At 35.0% G+C, this 21,113-nt stretch overlaps 4 protein-coding genes across 5 annotated transcripts; 3 read left to right on the top strand and 1 right to left on the bottom strand.

Moving 5' to 3' along the window:
* The first annotated feature begins 27 nt into the window (after positions 1–27).
* Positions 28–3,234, top strand: LOC148172843 (WD repeat-containing protein 36). Its single transcript, XM_088038618.1, has 4 exons — positions 28–1,051; positions 1,381–1,834; positions 1,885–2,039; positions 2,084–3,234. The coding sequence occupies exons 1-4, from the start codon at positions 109–111 to the stop codon at positions 3,208–3,210; spliced, it is 2,679 nt and encodes an 892-aa protein (XP_087894744.1). The 5' UTR covers positions 28–108; the 3' UTR covers positions 3,211–3,234.
* LOC148172842 (uncharacterized) lies at positions 3,218–7,591 on the top strand. The gene is made up of 14 exons (XM_088039801.1): positions 3,218–3,226; positions 3,293–3,327; positions 3,379–3,429; positions 3,483–3,512; positions 3,589–3,892; positions 3,936–4,117; positions 4,170–4,443; positions 4,494–4,883; positions 4,936–5,031; positions 5,087–5,179; positions 5,229–5,357; positions 5,404–5,529; positions 5,610–7,355; positions 7,400–7,591. The coding sequence occupies exons 1-14, from the start codon at positions 3,218–3,220 to the stop codon at positions 7,589–7,591; spliced, it is 3,657 nt and encodes a 1,218-aa protein (XP_087895927.1).
* A 76-nt stretch (positions 7,592–7,667) lies between these two features.
* Ndc1 (Nuclear division cycle 1) lies at positions 7,668–9,663 on the top strand. Its single transcript, XM_088040110.1, has 2 exons — positions 7,668–7,791; positions 7,851–9,663. The coding sequence occupies exon 2, from the start codon at positions 7,866–7,868 to the stop codon at positions 9,606–9,608; it is 1,743 nt and encodes a 580-aa protein (XP_087896236.1). The 5' UTR covers positions 7,668–7,791; positions 7,851–7,865; the 3' UTR covers positions 9,609–9,663.
* Positions 9,664–9,713: 50 nt separating this feature from the next.
* On the bottom strand, positions 9,714–21,075 carry slmb (beta-transducin repeat containing E3 ubiquitin protein ligase slmb). 2 transcript variants are annotated; one of them, XM_088040112.1, is made up of 8 exons: positions 20,989–21,075; positions 14,480–14,708; positions 13,748–13,934; positions 13,238–13,694; positions 11,974–12,236; positions 11,734–11,923; positions 10,977–11,112; positions 9,714–10,925 (listed from the first exon to the last, which is right to left on the bottom strand). In XM_088040112.1, exons 1-8 carry the CDS (start codon positions 21,034–21,036, stop codon positions 10,915–10,917), a joined length of 1,521 nt encoding a protein of 506 aa, XP_087896238.1. In that variant the 5' UTR covers positions 21,037–21,075; the 3' UTR covers positions 9,714–10,914. The 2 variants fall into 2 exon arrangements, with proteins under 2 accessions (XP_087896238.1, XP_087896239.1); XM_088040113.1 differs by having other exon boundaries at positions 11,737–11,923.
* Between the last annotated feature and the right edge of the window lie 38 nt (positions 21,076–21,113).

The raw sequence follows: 21,113 nt of genomic DNA, 5'->3' as shown, positions 1-21,113 counted from the left end.
ACACATTTTTGACACCTGTCATGTCAAAAATCATTTACTCTAACCTCAACTATAAACGGCACGTGTTGGGTGTTTACGTCCGATGTTTTAGTGCGTTTAAAAGTGGAAATGCCCAAAGGGAGCAAAGTCTTTACCCCCTGTCGGAGCCTCGGCTACGTCAGCAACCACATCCCTCTTCAAGTCCGTTACATAAAAAGTCGCAAAGAAAACTTAATTGTAACATGTGTGGGAAAATCGTTCCACACTTACGGTGTTTCCCATTTCGGGTTATTGAGTGTCGGGGGCTTACATCCAGAGGATATAACAGCAATGACAGCGGATGCTTTTCACGTTTACACAGCTTGTGGGAACGAAATCTACGCGTGGAGAAGAGGCACTGAACTTAAACACGTGTATAAAAGTCATCGGAAACCAGTGCATCTAATGTTACCTTTTGGGGCTCATTTGATATCAGTAGACGAGAATAGCAGCGTGCGCGTGTGGGACATCAAAGAAGAGACTGTCTTTCTGGAAATGACTTTTAGTAATAAAACGTTTCAAATCACAACGATTTTACATCCCAGTACTTATATTAATAAGATTTTATTTGGGAGTGAACAAGGAGAGATGCAGTTATGGAATATAAACAATCTCAAATTAATTTATTCATTCAAAGGGTGGAAGTTCCCAATTAGTTGTTTAGCACAAGCTCCAGCTATTGATGTTGTAGCTGTGGGCTTAGCTAATGGAAAGATAATTTTGCACAATTTAAAATTCGACGAAACTATTATGGAGTTTATGCAGGATTGGGGGCTGGTTACTTCAATCGCTTTTCGCACAGACGGCACTCCTGTTATGGCAACTGGGAGTGTTGTGGGTCATGTGGTTTTCTGGGATCTGGAGGAACGACGTGTGGCTAGTCAGTTGCTATCAGCCCACAATGGTAGTGTTACTGGAATGGTATGTCTTCCAAATGAACCAGTTGTTGTAACATCATCGCCAGATAACACTTTGAAAATGTGGATATTTGATATGACTGACGGGGGCGCCAGACTTCTGAGAATTCGAGAGGGTATGCAACATCTTTTTTCACAATACTTTGTTGGTTGGTTTAACAATTTCTAAAGTATTATTTTAAGTAGAAACTAGCTTATCTTGAAATTTAAGATTGCGCAATTTTCTTATTGGTTCTGAATTAAAATCACATCATTTTTTGTTGTGACTCCTGAAATTGAGTTTTTAAGTTTTGAGGATTAAACAGTCGATTACTTAAGGATTATGTATTAATAATTTTTTAGTTGGTCGGAAGTTTATGTAATTCATTTTTTGCGATGTGAGTTATCTTACTCCCATTATTCTTTCTTATTTCTTCAACAAATTTAATAAAATATCTCTTTACAGGGCACTCCGCGCCTCCATCCTTCATCAGATTTCATGGTGCTAATGGACAAAACATCCTCAGTTCAGCTGGTGATTCTACTCTAAGAATATTTAACACTCAAACGGAACAATTTAACAAAAGCCTAGGGAGAGCGTCCTACAACAGAAAAGTCTCCAAAAAACGTGGAAGATGTGTAGAAGATCCTTTGATTATGCCCCCAATTACCCATTTTACCTCAGAAACAACACGTGAAAAAGAATGGGATAACATAGCTGCTGTTCATTTAGGGATACCATTGGTGACTACTTGGTCCTATGACAAATTAAAAATGGGAGAATTAAAATTGTTACCAGAACGGTTTCAGAAGAAAAACGCTGCTGCGAATGGATTTCAAGATGTTGCTGCCACGACTCTGTGTCTCACTCATTGTGGGAACTTTGTGGTTGTTGGCTATAACACGGGACATATTGATAGGTAAGGATTTAATTAAAGTCCGGTACAAAATTTTATTAACTCCTGTCTAGGTTTAATATTCAATCTGGAATTTGGAGGGATTCCTACGGGACTCCCAAAGCCCACGAGTCGTCAGTAAGAGGCATTGCTGTCGACTCTTTAAACCAGTTAACCATCAGCGGAAGTAGCGACTGTAAAATCAAATTTTGGAAATTCAAAAACAAAGGTAATCGTTTTTTTTAATTTTTTTTAATAACAAATCAAATTTAGGTGCGGATCCTCTCACCGTCTTAACGCTAGAAGAACCAATTAGTTTTTTCCGTGCCCATCGGGAAAGTTCAATGTTGGCCGCGGCTTTGGAAGACTTCGATATCTACATAATTGACGTAGACACAAGACGAATCGTCCGAAAATTTGTGGGTCATACGGCTCAAATCACCGACATTTCATTCAGTCCAGATTCTCGATGGTTGATTACAGCTTCCATGGATTGTACCATCCGCACATGGGACATCCCATCGTGCCAGTTAATAGACCAATTTGCGACAGAAGTCGCATGTGTGTCTTTGAATTTGTCACCGACGGGGGAAGCCCTGGCCACAGCCCATGTCGACTATTTAGGGATTTACTTGTGGACAAATCGTTCAATTTATTCGAAATTAACACTGAAAGCTCTGAATCCGACCGACGAGCCACAGTTGGTGTCTTTCCCTGAATGTCTCAATGAGAGCAAAGAAGAGGAAGAAGAAATTTATGAAGATCCTGAGGAGTTTAAATCCCCTGAGCAAATAAGTCATGATTTAGTGACACTGTCAGGTTTAGCGGCTTCTCGTTGGCAGAATTTGCTCAACTTGGATGTGATTAAGAAACGAAATAAACCCAAATCGCCACCGAAAGCCCCAAAAGCAGCACCATTTTTCTTACCAACTGTCGCATCTTTAAATTTCCAATTTAATTTGACTCAACCAGAATCTGATTCTGCCAGCAAATTGTTAACACTTACTTCATTGTTAAATTTAACAGAATTTGGAACAATGTTGGCCAGAACGGAAGAAGTCGACGATTTTAGCCAAATAATAGAGAAATTAACGAGTTTTAGTCCATCAACTATCGACTTTGAAATTAAATCGTTGGCACCTGAAGGTGGCGGATCGGTTGGAGTCATGTTACAATTCCTCAAATGTATCGAATTTATGTTGAAATCAAATAGGAACTTTGAACTTGCAGAGTCATATCTAAGTGTGTTTTTAAAATCGCATGGGACAGTCATCGCTTCTGAAGAAAAGTTGAGAAATTACTTGAGAAATATACAAAGCTGTCACGCTGTTGTGTGGAATCGACTACAAGACAAATTGTTGTATGATATCTGTGTTATTCAAAACTTGAAACTTATGTAAATAAATGATGAGAAAGGTTTTAAATATTGGCGTGTTCCTGCCGATAATATCAAATGTTTTATTACCAACATTGTTTTCGTAGAAAGATTCTTTGAGTTTTTTTCTAATTCTGTTTTTGTGCGTTTCTAAAACGTGATATAAAATTTTGTTCTCGGGGAGTGAATTTAGAAAATCCACCCTCAAGAAGTCAACAACGGGATGGTCAATTGAATTTACCGCGTAATTGTCGGTAATGTCAAATGTTATTTTACCAAATTTAATGTCGTTGACAGATTTGAAACTTCTTATAAAAGCTTTTTTGTGTAATTTTGTTTGTTAAAAGTAAAGTGATGTAAAATTTTGTCCTCGCGGAGTGAGTACATAAAATGGATTTCAAAGATATTTCATCATTGTTCAACAGAGTGGTCACTTACACATTGGTAACATTTTTGAAAACTTCTTTTGGGTTGAATATGCAAGTTTTTTTCAGGACATTGAAGAAAACATTACAGAAGTGCATGTGACAAACTTATCTAACTTATTCGAGAAATTTTCCAATATCAACCTCAAAGAGGATTATGAGATTTCGCTTTTTCTTAACTGTGTTGTCAAATATTTCGTTTTCTTGAGTAATTATGGCCAAACTAAAGAACTCAGTCCTCTTGAGCAATTTACTGTTCGAGCGGCTCTCGGGAAGTTTCTGGTAATTGTTTTTTACTTATTTCTTGTGTTAATAGATTTTTTAGTTTGTGGTAGAAAAGGCTGAACTTCATGAAAAAATTATGCTCAAGCTTCGAAAAATAATAGATGCGCTTGTGGATACTAAAAGTGTTTCTCAGATAAAAGAGTTTTTAAGGGTTTACTCATGTTTGTTAGACAAAGTGTCTCCAGAAGTTATGAGAAAATTAGCAACTAAGCATAAAACATTGTGAGTTATCTCTCAAGTTGCTTATATACATAAATAATATTATTTATTGTAGTCCAAATTTATGCAGGATTGTAAAGGATGTTTCAGACATAGAAACTCAAGCTGTTATTATTGAAGTTATTCTAAAATTCCTTAGGCATGGTTGTCTGATTAGCATTGATGAAGATTTTTTGCAAACTTTGAAAGGAGTTGCTTCCGATTATAAGTCTGATATGTACCAAAACATTAGAATGATCTTAGATCAATTGAATGAGTTTTCATCAAATATTTTCTCTATTAACTGTACCAAGATAGAGATTGATTCTAGCTCAGTTATTGAATTTGAAGTAAGTAGAAAGTATTAATTCTTCCATGATAAATGACGTGTTTTTTTCAGGGCGCTTCCAACACTCATGATATTTGGTTGGATATTAATTTATTACAAAGTCAAATTTCTTTTTTTTGTTGTCAGAAATATGCCTTTTCTGTTGAAGATATTAAACTGTACACTTCTTCTTCAACTTGGGAAGTATTGTCATTTTCTGCTCATGACGTGGTCGAGAAATTCTTTAAATACGATAGTCTTACTCACGTCTTAAACGTATCCCTCTTGCTGAATGCCTCAAATATGAGTCTATTTGCTACGTCAAAATGTGATAAACTTCGCAATATTTCAATATGTGTCTCTAAATCATCAGGGCGTTTCCAAACATTTGTGGAAGTAGTTTTACCGCAGTTATTTGGGAATACATTTTCAGCCGTTTCGTTAAATATTTCTCCGCAACAGGTAATGTTCCATTGGATTTAAATTTGTTATTGTAATAAATTGCTCTCAGCAGGAAAGCGACACTGATTTGTCAAGCCCCATTATTGACCACTTTGTTCAGCGCAAAAAAGTCTCTTCAGCCAAAGAGGAATCCAACGATTACGCGAAGGTAATGAATGATATCTATCTCATAAATGTTTGCGTTAAACAAATCCTTTTTACAGCCGGCTACTGACGCGTTCATAATTATTTCGGACGAAGAGAATGATTCAATTTTAACGCATTCCAAAGACAATGAAGAGAAGCAACATATTTCAGTAAACATTATGTTTTTCTTTTTTTGTTCTCCTAATTTACCAATTCCAGTGCATTACTCTTTCCGATGCGGAATCTGAATTATATCGCAAAGACGACTTGGTGATATTACGAAAGAAATCCAAAATTTGTGTTCGATCAAATGGCAGATCAAATTTGAACAAATCGTCAAGCCCTCTGGTAGCATTGCAACTTTTCCTGGCAAAATTTAATTTTTTGGTTTTAGTCCTTCAATGATTCCGTAGTTGGAAGAAAATCTCAACTGAATCTGAAGCGCAGTAAAATTTCCAAAATAAAAAGTTATGATTCCGAGAAACCTAGTATGAAAATATCTCGATTCGCAGAACGAAAGGTACGACGAAATTTATCAGAAGGTTTTACTAATGTTATGCTCAGTTCTTGAATAATATTGTTTATGCGAATGTTTTATAGGAACCAGATACCAACAATCAGATTAGCTCGGAATTAAATATATTTGAACAAGAAACGGTTATTGTGAACGATTCTTTTGACAAAGAAATTCCTCAGTGTGACTTAAATCGTTCTACTACCATAGAAAAAGGAGCTGTAGAACTTTTTGAATTACCAGAAGTGGAAAGTAGGAACCACGAGGCTACCAAGCAGAACGTCACCGCATCTCTAAGTACCAACTTACCGAAGGAAATCGAGCAATTTGAAGTTCCAGAAACGGTACTTAACTTCTCTACTTCCAAAGTAATGGAATGGTTAGAACACAGACTGGAACCGGAAACTCCACGGTTTGTAGAACTCTTAAAACAAGATCAAGAGGTTCAGATGATTCAAGAAGAATCTCCTGTGGTTTCACCTTCCATCGGTGCGCATAACACTGATCCAAAAATGTTTGTTGAAGAACGCATTGAATTATTAATGAATGGTAGTGAGAAAAATGAAGAGGGCAGTAAGAATTCCGAAGCTATTGTTAAAAACGATGAGCCAATTAATACTGTCGACGGACTTTTGAAAATTTTGTGCAGTCAAGAAACTGTAAAAGAAAATGAAAATAAGCCTAAAGAAGCAAAAAAGACAGATGTTGTCGATAAGATTGTCTCTCCAACTAAAATTCCGAGTACTGCAGCCAAAAAAAAAGAAATTAATGATTATGACAAAATTTATACCCTAAGCGAATATAATGCGATTACTTCAAAGTTAGAGAAACCAAGCGTTAAAGAAGTTAGTCCCAACAAAACTGCTGCAACTGATGCTACTCCAGACCTGGATCTCTCGCATATTGCCACTGCTCTTGATAAATCGGTAAAAAAAAAAGAAACTCCACGTTCTACGAAAGTAGAAGTAGAACGAAAGTTGGAGACGTCTGAAGTTATTGAGAAGAAAGCACAAACAAAATTACCGGTGAAACAAGGAAGTAATATTAAAAATACCAGTCAGGTAATAAACAAGCCGTCCAAGAGGAAACTTTACAATCCTGATGATCTTTCCCACTTGAATAACACCTTTCTCCTTGATTTCGACAATTCAGTGAAAGAGAAATATGAGGCGAGTCCACTTAAGCCTAATATTATCCAAATTTACTCAGGATCTGCTAACGCGACGAAGAAGATCAAGAAATCGTACACAAAGCGTAAAAGTACACCAAAGAAAGAAATTCCAAAGAAGCTAAATAAAGATAATTTCATTAAACGTAATTCACAAAAAAAGATTGAAATCACTAAGATTGAGAAAAAGAAGAAAAGAGGTTCCAAGACATTCGATGATATTTATAATGAATTGAAGGACGAGATACGTACGTCCAGGAGAAACGCCAAAATAGCTAGAACTTTGTCGGCAGGGAAAAAGCCTGCCATTTCTCCTTCTAGCTCGTCTTCAATGGAACCGTTTGCCATTGCAGTGCGTAAATCTATGGAAAAAAAGAAAAGAGCTGCAGCAGAAAGATCTAAAAAGAAAGGATATAGAGATGCATCGACAAATGCCTCATTGTCCTTCGAAATACCTAAAAAACGCGAAAAACGTAAGCCTGATTCCTATAAAAGAAAAGATCAGAACGAGCCCATGTCGAGCCAGGATGCGACTTCCAGAAAAATCAACATAATCTCCAATATATTATTAAAGCCAGCGCACACACATGAGTCTGACGCCGAAGATTTTATAAAGGAGACTGCAGAAATGAATTCTGAATCATATCTAAACTACATTAAACGTGTATATGTCCGCAATCCCAAATTTTTGGTAAATGATAATTGCAGGGCAATTATGGATATTTTAGAAAGTTGCTTGCAGCAACAATAAGTGAATTCTTTACTAAATATTTAATATTGAAGTTATCTATATGTACGTATATGTATTTTTTTGTTTTGAAGTTATGTTTGTTATATTGTTTTGAAATAAACTTTTTGCAAGTGTTGTCTAATAACAAATTTATTTCGGTTATGATATGAAAAGTAGGGAAAATGTTTAGCTGAATTTTTTCACCGCTCTATTTTGAAATAACAGGGGATTTGAGAACTTGTGTTGGTAGCAACAGGCAAGCGGGTAATCTAACCTCTAAATTTACCGGTCCTGTTAAGTGTCAGATTTGAAATGTTTGTCGTTCCAAGACTGATTTAAAAAGTTACTTTTCTTTGGATACAGATTTCAAGTGAGTTTAATTTTTTCGTAACAACATAATTATCACGCTGAAAAATTCACATCTTTCAGGTGCCTCCCCCAAAAATGCAGTCTCCAACCCTCAACCCGAGTCTTGTAACTCCGCAAACGTTTAGTTTTAAGGACATTTTAGTTGGAAAACTTGCCCGAGCTGTAGCATGCAGTATAATTTCTCAAATAGTCATAATTTTGGTTTATATAATTATAGCAAATGTTAATGTTTTTCACCCAGTTCTCTGGTTGTCTTTGATTGTCAAAACTTTCACGTATTTGAGCACATGGATCTTTGTGATTATTTTTTCATGTATAATATTCGCCCAGTGTTTAGTTTGTGCTAAGGATTATGTACTAATGTCTTCCTATTGTTCAACTCGTTTTCAAAAGTTTTTTAGAGTGTTTTCATTACACAATTTTTTACTGCTTTCACTTTATGGAACAATAGGAGGTGCATTAACTTGGCAACTTCTTGTTATTATCGATAGTGATAATGGAATTTTAATGACCTGTAAAACTAATCAGTCTTGTTTGGTTGAAGACACTTTTTTTCTCACAATTGGTGGTTTTTGGACGGGGCTGTATTATTTTGTTAAAGTTTACATGTCCACGAAACAACTGATGTTTCCTGTTATACAGCAGAAAAAGTTTTTACAATTTCGTTCCAGCATATCGTCATTGTTTAAGGAGAGTTTAACTAAGTCAATTTGGCCCACCATGTACTTTGTTGTTTTGTACTATATTTGGGGACACCAATTAGAAAAACATTTTATGTTTATAGTTAATTTAGACAAGGCCTCTCGGGAGAGTAGTTTGCTTACTTACGTATACTTGTGGTGGTTTTCCACGTTGTATTTCTTTAGTATGAGTCTAATGAGATTCTTTTTTTACCTGTATTTAACAGAAAGTATCCAATTTCCATTGGTTAAGGATAACGTTTATGTTTTAACTTTACAAGACGCGCTGAATATCGAAAACTTGCCAATTGTACAAAACCTCGCCTGTTTAGACTTATTTTTATTGTCAAAGTGGTCTCCATTACGTCGCCAATTATTTTTCACCTTGTCCAACCCCGGTGGACATCCCCATAACTGGAATGGCCTAGTGGAAAATATCGTGAAATTATTCTCCGATTATACGGACCTCTTGAAAAGGTCCACCGATGTGCCATTATCCCAAGAAAAAGCAAAGAAACAGTCGGAGGCGATTCAACCATTTTCTCCAATAACTCTCCAGTCACCCACTGATAAGTGTTTGAAGTACCGAAACCTACGGAACATGTCAGCTTATAGCGATTTCTTAAACGTCGTGGATGTGTCCCACAATATTCCTTCCACCACGGTGAGCTCTCTACAGAAAAACTTCAACGAAACTGTAGACAAGAGCGTAAATTTTCTAAAGAATGTCCTTGGTATCAATTTCCTCTTCGGCGAACTACCACAAGTAAACGTACAAAAATGTTTAGGGAACGGACAACTTATAATTTGGGCAAGTCAAGGAATTTCCAACTTGGTAGTAGCATCGTTACAAGAAGACAAGTACGGAATCGTTCAGAAAGACATGCCGATTATTATTACTTCATTGGTTCACTTGAAACAGAACTTGGACAAACTGAACAAAGTTCCTTCTCTGTCCAGAAAAATTGCTGCTTTGGACGATTTTAACTATAAAATGAAAAATGCTGTCATCACAGCCGTGAAACTCAGTTTGTTTAATATCTGTTTGCACTTTGGGCAATATTTTTCTGATCTGTCTCTTAGTAAGGATGTTTTACAGTACGTCCATACGAATATTATGTTAAAACCTACCATGTGATGACCAAGACTGTTCAACACGTACTAATTTTAATAAAGTTTAATTTTTAAAAGTAGTGATGTTTTTCAGAATGACCTAAAACGGAAGTAATAAATAAAACAAGTGTGTAGTTCATCATTTAATTTACTTACACGCATAAAATATAAATAAATTTAAAATAAAAATTGTAAATGCAAATGCTTTAACACTACATTCATAATTATAATTATATTTACATTAACCTATTATAAAATGTTGATTTAGTGCCTTTTAGTGAGAATAAGTTTACTTAAGACATGAAATAGTGTACATTCCAGTTATAGTACAAAACAGGCATACAAATTTTACGGTAAGATTTATCACAAAAGCTATTACAAGTAATTCTTGTTAATAATCTTCGAGTACTATATTTTGGCAGATCAAAACCAATTGCAAGAACAGCCCCTACAGACAACTCTTGGAATTTTTTGTTTTAATTTACTAAATAAGGTGCAAAGCAATCCTAACAACAGTCTAATTTCGTTTTTGGTTACAGTAAGACAATTTTTTTTATAAAATTTAATAGTAAACTAAAATTAATCGATCACAATGCTTTAAATTATGAAGACGAAAATAATATTCTTAACAACCTAAGATTGATTCATCACTATACTTACTCATCCCAAACTAATAAACACTAAGTTTATTTGAACTTACTGCAAAAATGTCATTTCTAAACTCACCCTTTTAATCTTGCAAAAATCAGTTAAGACTAGAAAGCTAAACAGTCTGCCCCAAAAATTACTAAACTTAGCTTCTATAGTTCACAACTAATGGAAAGAGCCGAATTGACAATACAACGAATTGATTTAGTTAAAATTTCGGACTAGAAAGTTAGGATGTACAATTTTTAAAATTCAACAATAACTGAAATTAAACAAGTCACGCTTCAACTGTTAGAAGGGTACGCCCAAAAACAATTGGGTACTTCAAAACATACTATCACATTAGCTGCAGTTTCAACTCATTAAATATTTTACAACAGATCAACAAAGAATTTGTTGACACCTACGTCTTTAATTCGGTTTGAGAAATACAACAGCTAAATTCAATACTTCATAAAGACAAAAACACATCTAAAGTAACCTCAATTATATCAAACACGTTCCTTCATAATCATAAATTAGGACATAAATATATCAAATTTAAGTATAACATTGTACACAATAATAATAATTAATGCGTATGTATAATCCGTCAATATAATGCGTTCACAATACGACACGAGCTCTTGCTCAATTTGTTTTTCAGTTAACTTCGAAATAATGGTTGTGGGCTTCTCAATAGCTTATTCAAATGCTAAAAAAAATACACTAAAACACAACCACATTTAACGAGTTGTATACTTACGCGAAGGTGAAGGCGATTTTGCACTACGATCAGTGATTGAATTCAGGAAATTCCAAATCAGGATCGTGTCATCGTGCGAACTGCTCACTATTTGAAATTCGTCGAATTGCAGCCGAAACACTCGACCGGTATGTTCCTGCAAATTTGTATCATTGAAAACAACACTCATTTGTGGTGCTTGAAAACTAAAACACATGGAATTTTGAGTAACTGCTCCACAAATTGTCAATCAAAATACTGGCACGATAATGTCGATTTGAACCACCGATACTGTCTATTAAGAAATTTTATCAAATATTTGTACCTTAATCTGTACTCTACTGGTAACATGATTGACATTCTTAAAAAAAATATTTCCATTAGTGTTAGTTCTAAAAACATCAAATTCAATTATCATTACGTAAATGTCAATACTTTTAATAAATTATGTAATTAGTAGAAATGGTATAAATGATGTTAAGGTAAGTAAATAATTAGGTTCGCAATTCCAAACGCCTAGCATCAAAGAAGAGAAATAAGTTCCGATATCGATTTTTTTTGAAGACAAATGTGACCACTATTTTCGGCACCAAGGTCCATTTCGTTTTAAAACGGTAATTTTAACATTTTATGAGGTTACGTATTGTTTAGTCCCAAGCACCGGTTAGCCACAATTAACTAAACAACTCCCAGACCTTTATTAACTACTCCGTTATTAAAATGATCACAATGACTTTGCGTTATGATATTAATGAATTTAATGACTGTATTAACTTACTACCAATGTTCGAAGACATAAAGCATTGGCTGGGGACCTCGGATCTAGCGCCGCAACAAGATCCCAAACTTTGATTTTGCCATCGTACGCCCCGCTGACGATTCGTTTCGAATCAAAACGAATGCAACGTACCAATTCTTCATGTCCTTCTAAAACTCGAAGGCAAGATCCACATTCAATGTCCCATAATCTGGAACATTCATTCTGTCATTCATCGAAAGTATAAAAGTTGAATTTTACCTTATGGTGTTGTCCGAACTTCCACTTACTACTAATCTATCTCTATATTGCAAACAAGCGATTCCTCGTTTATGTCCATTTAATGTTCGCATAAATTCACACGTTGAAGTATTCCATACTTTGATAGTACGGTCACCGGATGCTGAAACTATATATTTTTCGTCGAAGTCGACGACGTTCACTGCAGCTCTATGACCTACGAGAACTCTTCGAAGGGTTATTTCAGACTGTGATGTCATGTCCCATACGGCTATCGAGCGATCCTGTAAAGATGATGTCTAATTACGGAACGAACCTTTAACAACTTTAATGAGCAATAAAAAAATATGTAATATCACGGTGAATTATGATCAGGTAAAAATCATGTCGTAATTAGAAATCTGTCATCGCTTTGATCTGCGATCGCCTTTTTTACAGTACAAAAGTGACAACAGGTGGGCGAAATCGCGTGTAATCAAAATCTTGTCGTCACTTTTTGTTATTAATTGATCAGGTGATCACGTATTATTCGCGCCACGGTTTTGAGGAGTTTTATGGTGTGCTCAATAACGATCAAGATCTACACAAATTCCAAAAAAGGGCAGTGACACAAAGCGCCTTATAAAGAAACAAGTAATGTTATCCACAATGTAACACTCCGTTTTTGTGTTTACTGAAGTAGACGAACGAAAAAACATTTTGTAGGACAAACTAATTCTTACAAAAACAGCATTGGAGGCGTGAAAAACATTTCCAATCGAATGCTCCAATATTAAACAATAAAGTTTGAGACTTTTCTTGGAGAGCTTGAGAAAACGGGGTTAAGAAACAGTTAGCCTTTATTGCTTTTTTTTCTGTTAGAAAAAACATTAAATGCTGGTTTATGACAATGAATGTTAAGAAACTTGGAAGGACAGTTCATTAAACAACAAAATACCGAACGGTGGGCGTTGAATTTCAGTTTGATAAAATTTTAGAAAAAACAAGGAAGATTTAGATATTTTCAAATTAACATTAAACGTTGTTTCCCGTTTGTAATCGTAATTCAAATGCTTTAAATTTGCAATTTACATTACATTATACCAAGTATCCATTCATCACGTTTCAGAATATGGAATACGCTGATGAATTGTAAACTAATTTCTCATGCTCTATTGGTGGACAAGACGATCATATGATCCATTATATGTAAATACAAATAATGAGTACGACGTAATGGGTAATTTAGGTTGAGGTAACTGAATTTCCAAGAATAAATAATGGGAGTGTCATTGTAAAAACTTACTTTCGAACAAGTAACCATCATTCCATTATTGAACCTAAGATGCAGGACGGCTTCACAATGATGAATGAGTGTATTAGCCATTTCTCCCGTGTTAACGTTCCAGACGCGCACAGTAGAATCACTAGAACCACTAATAATAACTTTGTCATCATACTGTAAACACAAAACCGATCCAGTATGTCCTATTAGAACTTTAGTGCACTGCAATGTACTTCTGTCCCATATTTTTATCGTATTATCCCTCAGACCCGACACGATTTTTTGATCGTCGTACTGCAGGCAATACACTCCCTTGCTATTCTCAGATCTACAGTTGATTCGCTGCAATATATGCCGTCCATGTCTCCAGTTGCTCTCTATACTGTCGATGTCACGAATTATCTTAGGGAACAGGGCCCGATAAAATGAGTGCGGCCTATGGTTTTCACCGGGTCTCGGCTTGAACAAGTGTTGAATCCTAAAAATAAAAAAATAATGCTTATAAAAAACGAGTTTGAGAAAGTTTTATACCATTGTCTTCTTTCTGCTAAACCTCGCCACAAAGAATCTGTTCGAACTTTTCGCTCTATTAATTTCTTCCATAGCATTCCTTCTGATATTACCCTGAACCATTCTTTGCACACCAATTCGGCGTTTCGTAAACTGTCAGCGTCCAAATATGATAATATGTTTTCAGCAACATGGTCCAGTCCTTGTTCTAAAATTATAAACAAACGTTATTTTTGCTTTGTACTCTAAATTACCAATTAGCGCGATCTTGCAATTTTATGTTTAAGGAAATTTAACATTGAAGTGGCCTTGCTTGACACCACTGGGACTAGTTATTTATTTTCAAACTTCGGTGGCTACTTAAAATATATTCAAGCTTTATTAAACTACGAATATTTTCATATCCCGGAATATTATAATTTACTAATTAATATTTCATAAGAGACCATTATAGACTTTACAACAGAAAGCCACATATTTATTTCTCACTTTTCTACAATAATTTAAAATGTAAAATCATAGCATGAAGTCAATCACAGATGGATAGAGAAAAGCCATTATAATAATTTTATTGTTTGTTTACGTGTCACTCTTACTATCGAACAACGAAAAATTGAAAGTTTCCAAGTGAATTCATTTTCTTTAAATAACCATAAAGATACCAATATTACAATATGTAAATTTGAGCTCTCGCTCAATATAATCAACGTCATTGTTGTAAACAAATATTTGCGTTTTATTTTCTATACTCACTTGGCAATAGAGAGATAAAGTCTCGCTGTAGCATAGGTTTCAAATAGGAATTTATGTGGCCGTGCTGATAATGACACATCCTAGCTAGTAAGTTCTCTACAAATTCGACTTGGTCGGTTTCGCTCCATTTTTCGAAGCATTTCAGACATGATTCTCTCTCCGCGTTAAATGTGGCCGACGGTTCTTTCTTCCTCGCCGTGTCGTACGGTGATAATATTGTCATTGGATACTGAAATAAATAAATAAATTAAAGACAACGTTTCGATTTTAAACCACATGTTGTTTTCAACATGAAGATAACATACAACAAAAATGGAACTAGAAATCATAAATACAATAATTAGATGTGTTTAGTAGAAAGTTGAATTCCTTGTGCACACACAAATCGTCTATTTGCCGCTGATATGAATCGCAATTCTTTAGAGGAAATACAAACATAGAAAACGTTCGACTGGTGCCTTGTTTTTTTCAATCAAAAGTATAATCTCATAAATAAAGTGCGGTCGACATCCAGGACGAAATTAACATACATGGTACACTTGAACTAGAATTACGGCTAGGAGACAAGACGAGTTTTCAAGCGAGGACGGTTCCGTGAAATATTTTTTACCTGCCTAATCCAAGTCAAACAAACGCAAAGCTACCAACCATTGCATTTATAATTATCGAAGCATTAAAACCGACAAAGCTCGCTTTGGTCACACAGATGCGGTGATTGTGGTTTTAGGCAACAACTGCGCAACAATAGCTCATCAAGTTTCACTTATTTGGTCATTTACAGGCGTTTCGATAACAATATCAGATAATTATAAAAATCGCATGACTGCAATTACTACTGAGACAATTAAAGCAGAGCGTTCAACCTCACTTTACTACATACGAGTGAAACATCACCGGATGTTTTTGTAGCATGATAAAGTGGATTATTTTTTATAATTACACAAGGATTATTTATAGTGAATCGATTGGCTATGATGACTTATCCCAATGGGAAACCCTGAATAATAATAGTACAGTAGAACTAAATCCCTATAATCCAACACTTAATATTAAAGTAACCCAAGAGGTACAGGGTGTCTATAAATGTTTCTAGCATCAAGGGCGGCTCTGGAATTTCTACACTTAAAATGTCATTTATGTCAAACACGTTTCAGTTACGATTTTGTGTCCAAGTTTTTGATTTTCTGGTTTCAAAGCAAAATTGGAACAGTTTTTTTTGGTCAAAATTAACTTTGCTCTTAATTAAGTTTAACTGCAAATGTCAGTTGAAAAATCTAAACCTACATTTGTAAGGAGCGGCAAATTTCTTTGACAATTCATAGCCACCCTTGATGCTAGAAACATTTATAAACACCTTGTATAAGGCTATATAGCAGCAGTAAAATTATCCAAAGCTGTAGCAAACCGTATGTATTCGGTACTGAGTAACGGGTCCGTCATCTAGTACCGAGTAACGAAACGTTACTCACAAATGCATTTCGTTACTCGCATTTTTCGTTACTGTAAGTTTTACGCATGTGCGCGCATATTCGGTGAATTGAAAAATGTACGTTACAAAGAATGATGTTTGATAATTAAGTAAAGTATAATTTGAAAATAATAGAGTTAGTTAAACGTGCGAAGTCATACAGTACGCGTACGCAATATGACTCGATTCGTTGCTCTAACATAACATGGCTTGTTATAAGGTATCAAAAGTAACGAGTAACGTAACGATACGATAGTAACGAGTAACGTAACGATACGATAGTAACGAGTAACGTAACGATACGATAGTAACGAGTACTAACTGTTATAGTAACGAATACATACGGGTACGCTTGTTTTCGTTACTTTTACACCACTAAAATTATCCCACTGTGTAAAAGTTAACTTGTCTACAATAGAAAACATCCCAGAGTTGTAAACCATCTGGTTGTACCGCAGCGCTTAAAGGGCCCCACAAACCTCGTTCTTGCTCGACGTGTTTGAACGACGGTTTCGACTGTTGGAACGAAACGGTCGGAAAACCGAGGTCTATGGGCAAAAACCGTCGTGTTGAACCGACAGTTTAACCCACAGACCTCGGTTTTTCCGACCGTTTCGTTCCAACCGTCGAAACCGTCGTGCAAGAACGAGGTTTGTGGGGCCCTTTAGTTCAGGCAAACCATGATTTATTGCTGGGACACGCGCTTGCCGATAAGGGTACAAAAGAGATGACAATTGACGGTCAAAATTTTTATTAGTGTCGTGTTGAACCGACAGTTTTACCCGAAGACCTCGTTTTTTCCGACCGTTTCGTTGTAACGGCCGAAACCGTCGTGCAAGAACAAGGTTTGTGGGGCCCTTTATACCTTTTGGGTTACTATATGTGGGCCATACTCCAGGAAGAGGATCAATAAATTGCTGCCTTGATTAGCTATCAAGCCAACTACTTCAAAATATCGCCATTATCTGATCTCATACAACAAAACATGAATCACAACACGTTTTTAAGATTAAATCACAATGTTCGCAGAAATTGATGACTTTCAGAATTAGCCAAATTTGTATAAAAAAAAACTGCATGTAAAAATTCAAGGCACTACCGTTTACGAAACCGCCCTTGAAAGATTTCTACCAACACACTTTCTTTAAAATTAAGCAAGACAGTAATGCATTGTTTTAATGACAAACTTGTGTACCGTTCTTGTTATCAACTGATTACTCCATCGCATTTATTAAACAATAGGTAACACTTTTACTCTTCATTAGGCTGGCAATAATGTTGAAGTTTAGTTCTGAAAAGTTGTAGAAACACGTTTTCGTTTCGATAAATACGTCCTTCATGTTTTTACCTGTTTTGTTACAATTATACACTTTTTTTAACCTCCGACATCTCGTACGTTAGATTGCATGATGTTGGTGTAATCTAGCATTTTATGAAAAGTATGCTAGATTACATCAAGTGGCTACGACATTTAATGAACAATAATAATAATAATTAAAAAACGCATTTGACAATCTTCACAATTCATTCTATTTTACAAAGCCCCCGTTGCCACCTACACTCATTTGAACATTTCAAACCAGTTAAGTCTCGATTACTCAACCTAGATGTACAGTTGCGGCGGATGAAAAGTATGACATCCCTGTATTTGAAAATTTCAAAAATTATAAGGTGTAAATTAGGTTTTAATCAAGGATCACAATGTCACTGTCAACAGAAAATAAACCAGAGTTGTCCCAAACATCTTTAAAATGCCCCAACTCACAGAATTGCAAAAAGCTCTGATTCTAGCTCGTTTAATAGATGGACTCGCCATAAAAACTATTGCAAATAAAGTTGTTGTCAATAAGAATACGATTTTACGAGCAAAACGTTAGTTTCGAGAGATGGGAACCATCCGAAGAAGCAAGGAACTGGTTGAAGAAAAATATCAACCCCGGACGAAGACGTGGTATTAACCCCTTTTCCACTGCAGTCCGAGCCCTGTCAGCAATTTTTTACAGGACAATAGGGCGCAAACATTATCTTATCGGGCAAAGAGTCTCGACTTGAAATCCTATTGAGAACATTCGGGGTATCATGACCAAAAATATAAATGAACAAATTTTGCCCAATAATCGCGAAAACTGCTCCAGAGCATTTCGGATAACTGGCAAATGATACCTGAACATTTCGCTCAACATGCTATTATGTCGATGCCACGAAGACTTGAAAGTGTTATTAATTCCGGTCATGCAGCAATAATAAAATATTAATTTTTGTTAACAACATTTAATTTTATTAAATATTTGAAGTTTGAACTAAAGTTCTTTCTTCTACGACACTGAATCGTCCTGTCTCAATGACAATCGAACTGACATTTCAAAAACTTCAATTATAGGTGGTTTTACAAAGACAAAATATTGAACTTGTCATTTTGTCTTACTTTTCATCCGCCGCAACTGTACATGACAATTAAAAATAAATTAAGATTTCATTTTACGTGGATATGAAATTGGAAACAAGAAACCTAAATTTCCGTTTTTTATTTTTGTTTAAATATTATACCTATTAAATTCCTAATCGAACGCGGGAAGTAAACAAGATCGCGAAATCAAGGACCGATACGCAAACCGCGAAGGTTCTGACGACGAATCATATTAACACTACATACATATTTATTTATTATTCATCGACTGAGAAAGGATTACAAAAACCTTCGATAGAGACAGTGAAGAAGCGAAGTTCACCGCTTTGAAGGAATGACAAGAAATTTACAACGTTCAACTTCTTTGTGAGGAGCTGGTTTCTACGCAAAAGTCTGCAATAAATCCGTGAAAGGTCGAATATTACACAGCGGTCTTTTTATTACAATAAAGACACAATAAACTTGTAGATATAATTGCGAGGTTTATTGTGATATGCAGCTGTGACGGAATTTTAAAATTAATTTACGTGAGTATAAACCAGGATTAATAAAACTCATCAATTTTGAATCGCGTTGCACAAGCTAATTAGTTGATTCATAAATTTTGCATAATTGATTTTCTTAAAAAAATTCTCATTCACTTTATAATATATTCTGTTTATATTAAATTTATTGCAGCGATAACAAGTTTGCAGTTGAATTATAATGATAGAAAACAAGAACAATTTTGAAAATTTAAGAAAGTTGGTCGGGTACTTGTACTCTTCATGAGAGAAATTTGAAGTACAATGACATCAAACGCATAATAACAATAAAAACGACGTCTAAGAGATTGGACTATGAAAAAATGTTGATTTTTCTGGAGATACAAACATCGTTAAAACATCCACTAGACAATGTGATCCACCATAAATAGATCTGTTAGGTGTTACATAAAAATACAAGAAATATCTTTCATTATTATCAGAAGCCGGAGAAATTTCACTTGACAATGTAATTTCACACACAAACGAAGCAATTGTATAAAAGTTATACGTGGTATTTCCTATTTTCTAAAATTTTTCTAAAATCATGCAGCACTCGCAATATAATGAACAGGAAAAGGATCTCCCATGCAGTTACGTGATCTGCGCTTTTTTTTGTGATTTCGAATGCTGTTTTACAGCTAAAATTACGAGCATATAATGGGAATTATAGCATTTGAAAAAATAACTCAATTTCTGCGCAATTTACCAATAAGATAGAAAAATCGGCGAATGTTTATGACTATGATGAATGCAAGACTGCAATTCTTTTCTAAAGAAGTAATTCTGAATCGGCATAATCAGTGTTGGGTATTAATATCTTGTTGTTTTGATTCCCACTGTTCTATCATATACTTAGTAATATTACACTTTAAAAAACTTTTTGTAATGTAACACCAATGATGTTGAAAATGACAAAGAAGAAAATTGTGTTTCATACTTTGTTCGTTGTCGTACTGTATGAATTTAAATTACATAGTTGGAAATTTGATGGTCTAATAACTCGCACACGATCAAACTTGTTAAACGGGTTTATCAAGCCGATTCTGAAGAACAAAAAAACAAATTTCAAAGATGTACAACATTTGGGTACATTAAACTTCTCTTTTCAGTTCTTCTGCAGCCCCGTTTACTACAGCCAATCAAATCTAATTTGCAATTTTAAAAGTGCTTTGCCTCGACTCCTATCTTTGATTAGAAAATAATCTTTTGTTAATACTTAATTCCGAGGTTAAAAGTAAAGAAAATTGCAGAGTGATGGTGACGTCATAGATCTATATCATTAACTTAATTTGTCAAACGAAAGAATCTTTTTAATGAAAGACGTGACTTTTGATTTGAGAGGTCACCGAGCATGAGTTTTTACTTGAATGCGTGATTATTCTTTGTTATACTGTTATGATGAGATATTAATACCGCATAATTTATGGGTTGTCCCCAGCAAACCTGTTGTCCTTACATCGTCACTTCCGCACCAAAAAAAAGAAAAATGTAGTACCACTATCGAACACCTTTACTTGATTCTCAATTATCACCACAGCGAAGCATTCTTCGCGAGTCAGACTGTTCAGTTATAAACTATACCGTAACAGGACCTAAGAGAAAGTCGTATTATTCGATGATGTACTCATTAAATCAAGATTTTACTTTTAGTAATGCATAAACAAAACAAAAACTTTCTTTTAAGTTCAATTGTTAGAAACCAATGTTAAATAAAAAAGTTTTTGTCCTAAATCCGACACCTTTCTTTGCTAGTTTACGATAACTGCATTGTTTATCAGTCAATATTAATGCCATTATGAGTCAGTGGACAAAAGGTCAAATACCCCCCAACTTTACATCGACAAAGAACAATTTCTTGTTTCGTTCGGCTTGCCATGACAGGTTCAAGCAGGATCAAGTGCATATAACGGAATTTACAAAGAATAGAAGTGCACAAAAAGGAAATGATCATAAACCCGATATGACAAAAAAGCCAGTCAAGTCAGTATAAAATTGTGTCAGACACATCAGATATTTCTGACAGGTGTAACGTAACGGGATATGGCCGTACAATTTTACTAATTTTATGCCGGTCATTGCTGCTTAAAAATTCTCTCAAATAACTTACTTGCGAATTACTGTTGGAATCTTCAATTTTATCTGTTTCCATCATCATTGATGTAGAGAGCAGTACACACTCCTCACTGCTGCAGTTTTACCATTCGCACAATGTCACTACCACATTATTATACG

This window comes from Gnatocerus cornutus, chromosome 6, assembly GCF_029298725.1.
Source record: "Gnatocerus cornutus isolate USDA-ARS CGAHR chromosome 6, icGnaCorn1.1, whole genome shotgun sequence".
Taxonomy (NCBI): domain Eukaryota; kingdom Metazoa; phylum Arthropoda; class Insecta; order Coleoptera; family Tenebrionidae; genus Gnatocerus; species Gnatocerus cornutus.
Note: the sequence above shows the minus strand (reverse complement) of the source record. Positions and strands in the feature narration are given on the sequence as shown.

Bases quoted from the DNA above. Each gene is read 5' to 3' on its own strand.
- LOC148172843 (XM_088038618.1), top strand. From the start codon at position 109: ATGCCCAAAGGGAGCAAAGTCTTTACCCCCTGTCGGAGCCTCGGCTAC. The intron at 1,052-1,380 runs GTATGCAACATC...ATCTCTTTACAG, and splicing joins ACTTCTGAGAATTCGAGAGG to GGCACTCCGCGCCTCCATCC. The intron at 1,835-1,884 runs GTAAGGATTTAA...ACTCCTGTCTAG, and splicing joins AACACGGGACATATTGATAG to GTTTAATATTCAATCTGGAA.
- LOC148172842 (XM_088039801.1), top strand. The intron at 5,032-5,086 runs GTAATGAATGAT...TCCTTTTTACAG, and splicing joins AATCCAACGATTACGCGAAG to CCGGCTACTGACGCGTTCAT. The intron at 7,356-7,399 runs GTATATGTCCGC...TGATAATTGCAG, and splicing joins ATCTAAACTACATTAAACGT to GGCAATTATGGATATTTTAG.
- Ndc1 (XM_088040110.1), top strand. From the start codon at position 7,866: ATGCAGTCTCCAACCCTCAACCCGAGTCTTGTAACTCCGCAAACGTTT.
- slmb (XM_088040112.1), bottom strand. From the start codon at position 21,036: ATGATGATGGAAACAGATAAAATTGAAGATTCCAACAGTAATTCGCAA. The intron at 14,709-20,988 runs GTAAGTTATTTG...TATTTATTTCAG, and splicing joins ATTCCAACAGTAATTCGCAA to TATCCAATGACAATATTATC. The intron at 12,237-13,237 runs GTAAGTTTTTAC...TCATCTTTACAG, and splicing joins TGATGGTTACTTGTTCGAAA to GATCGCTCGATAGCCGTATG.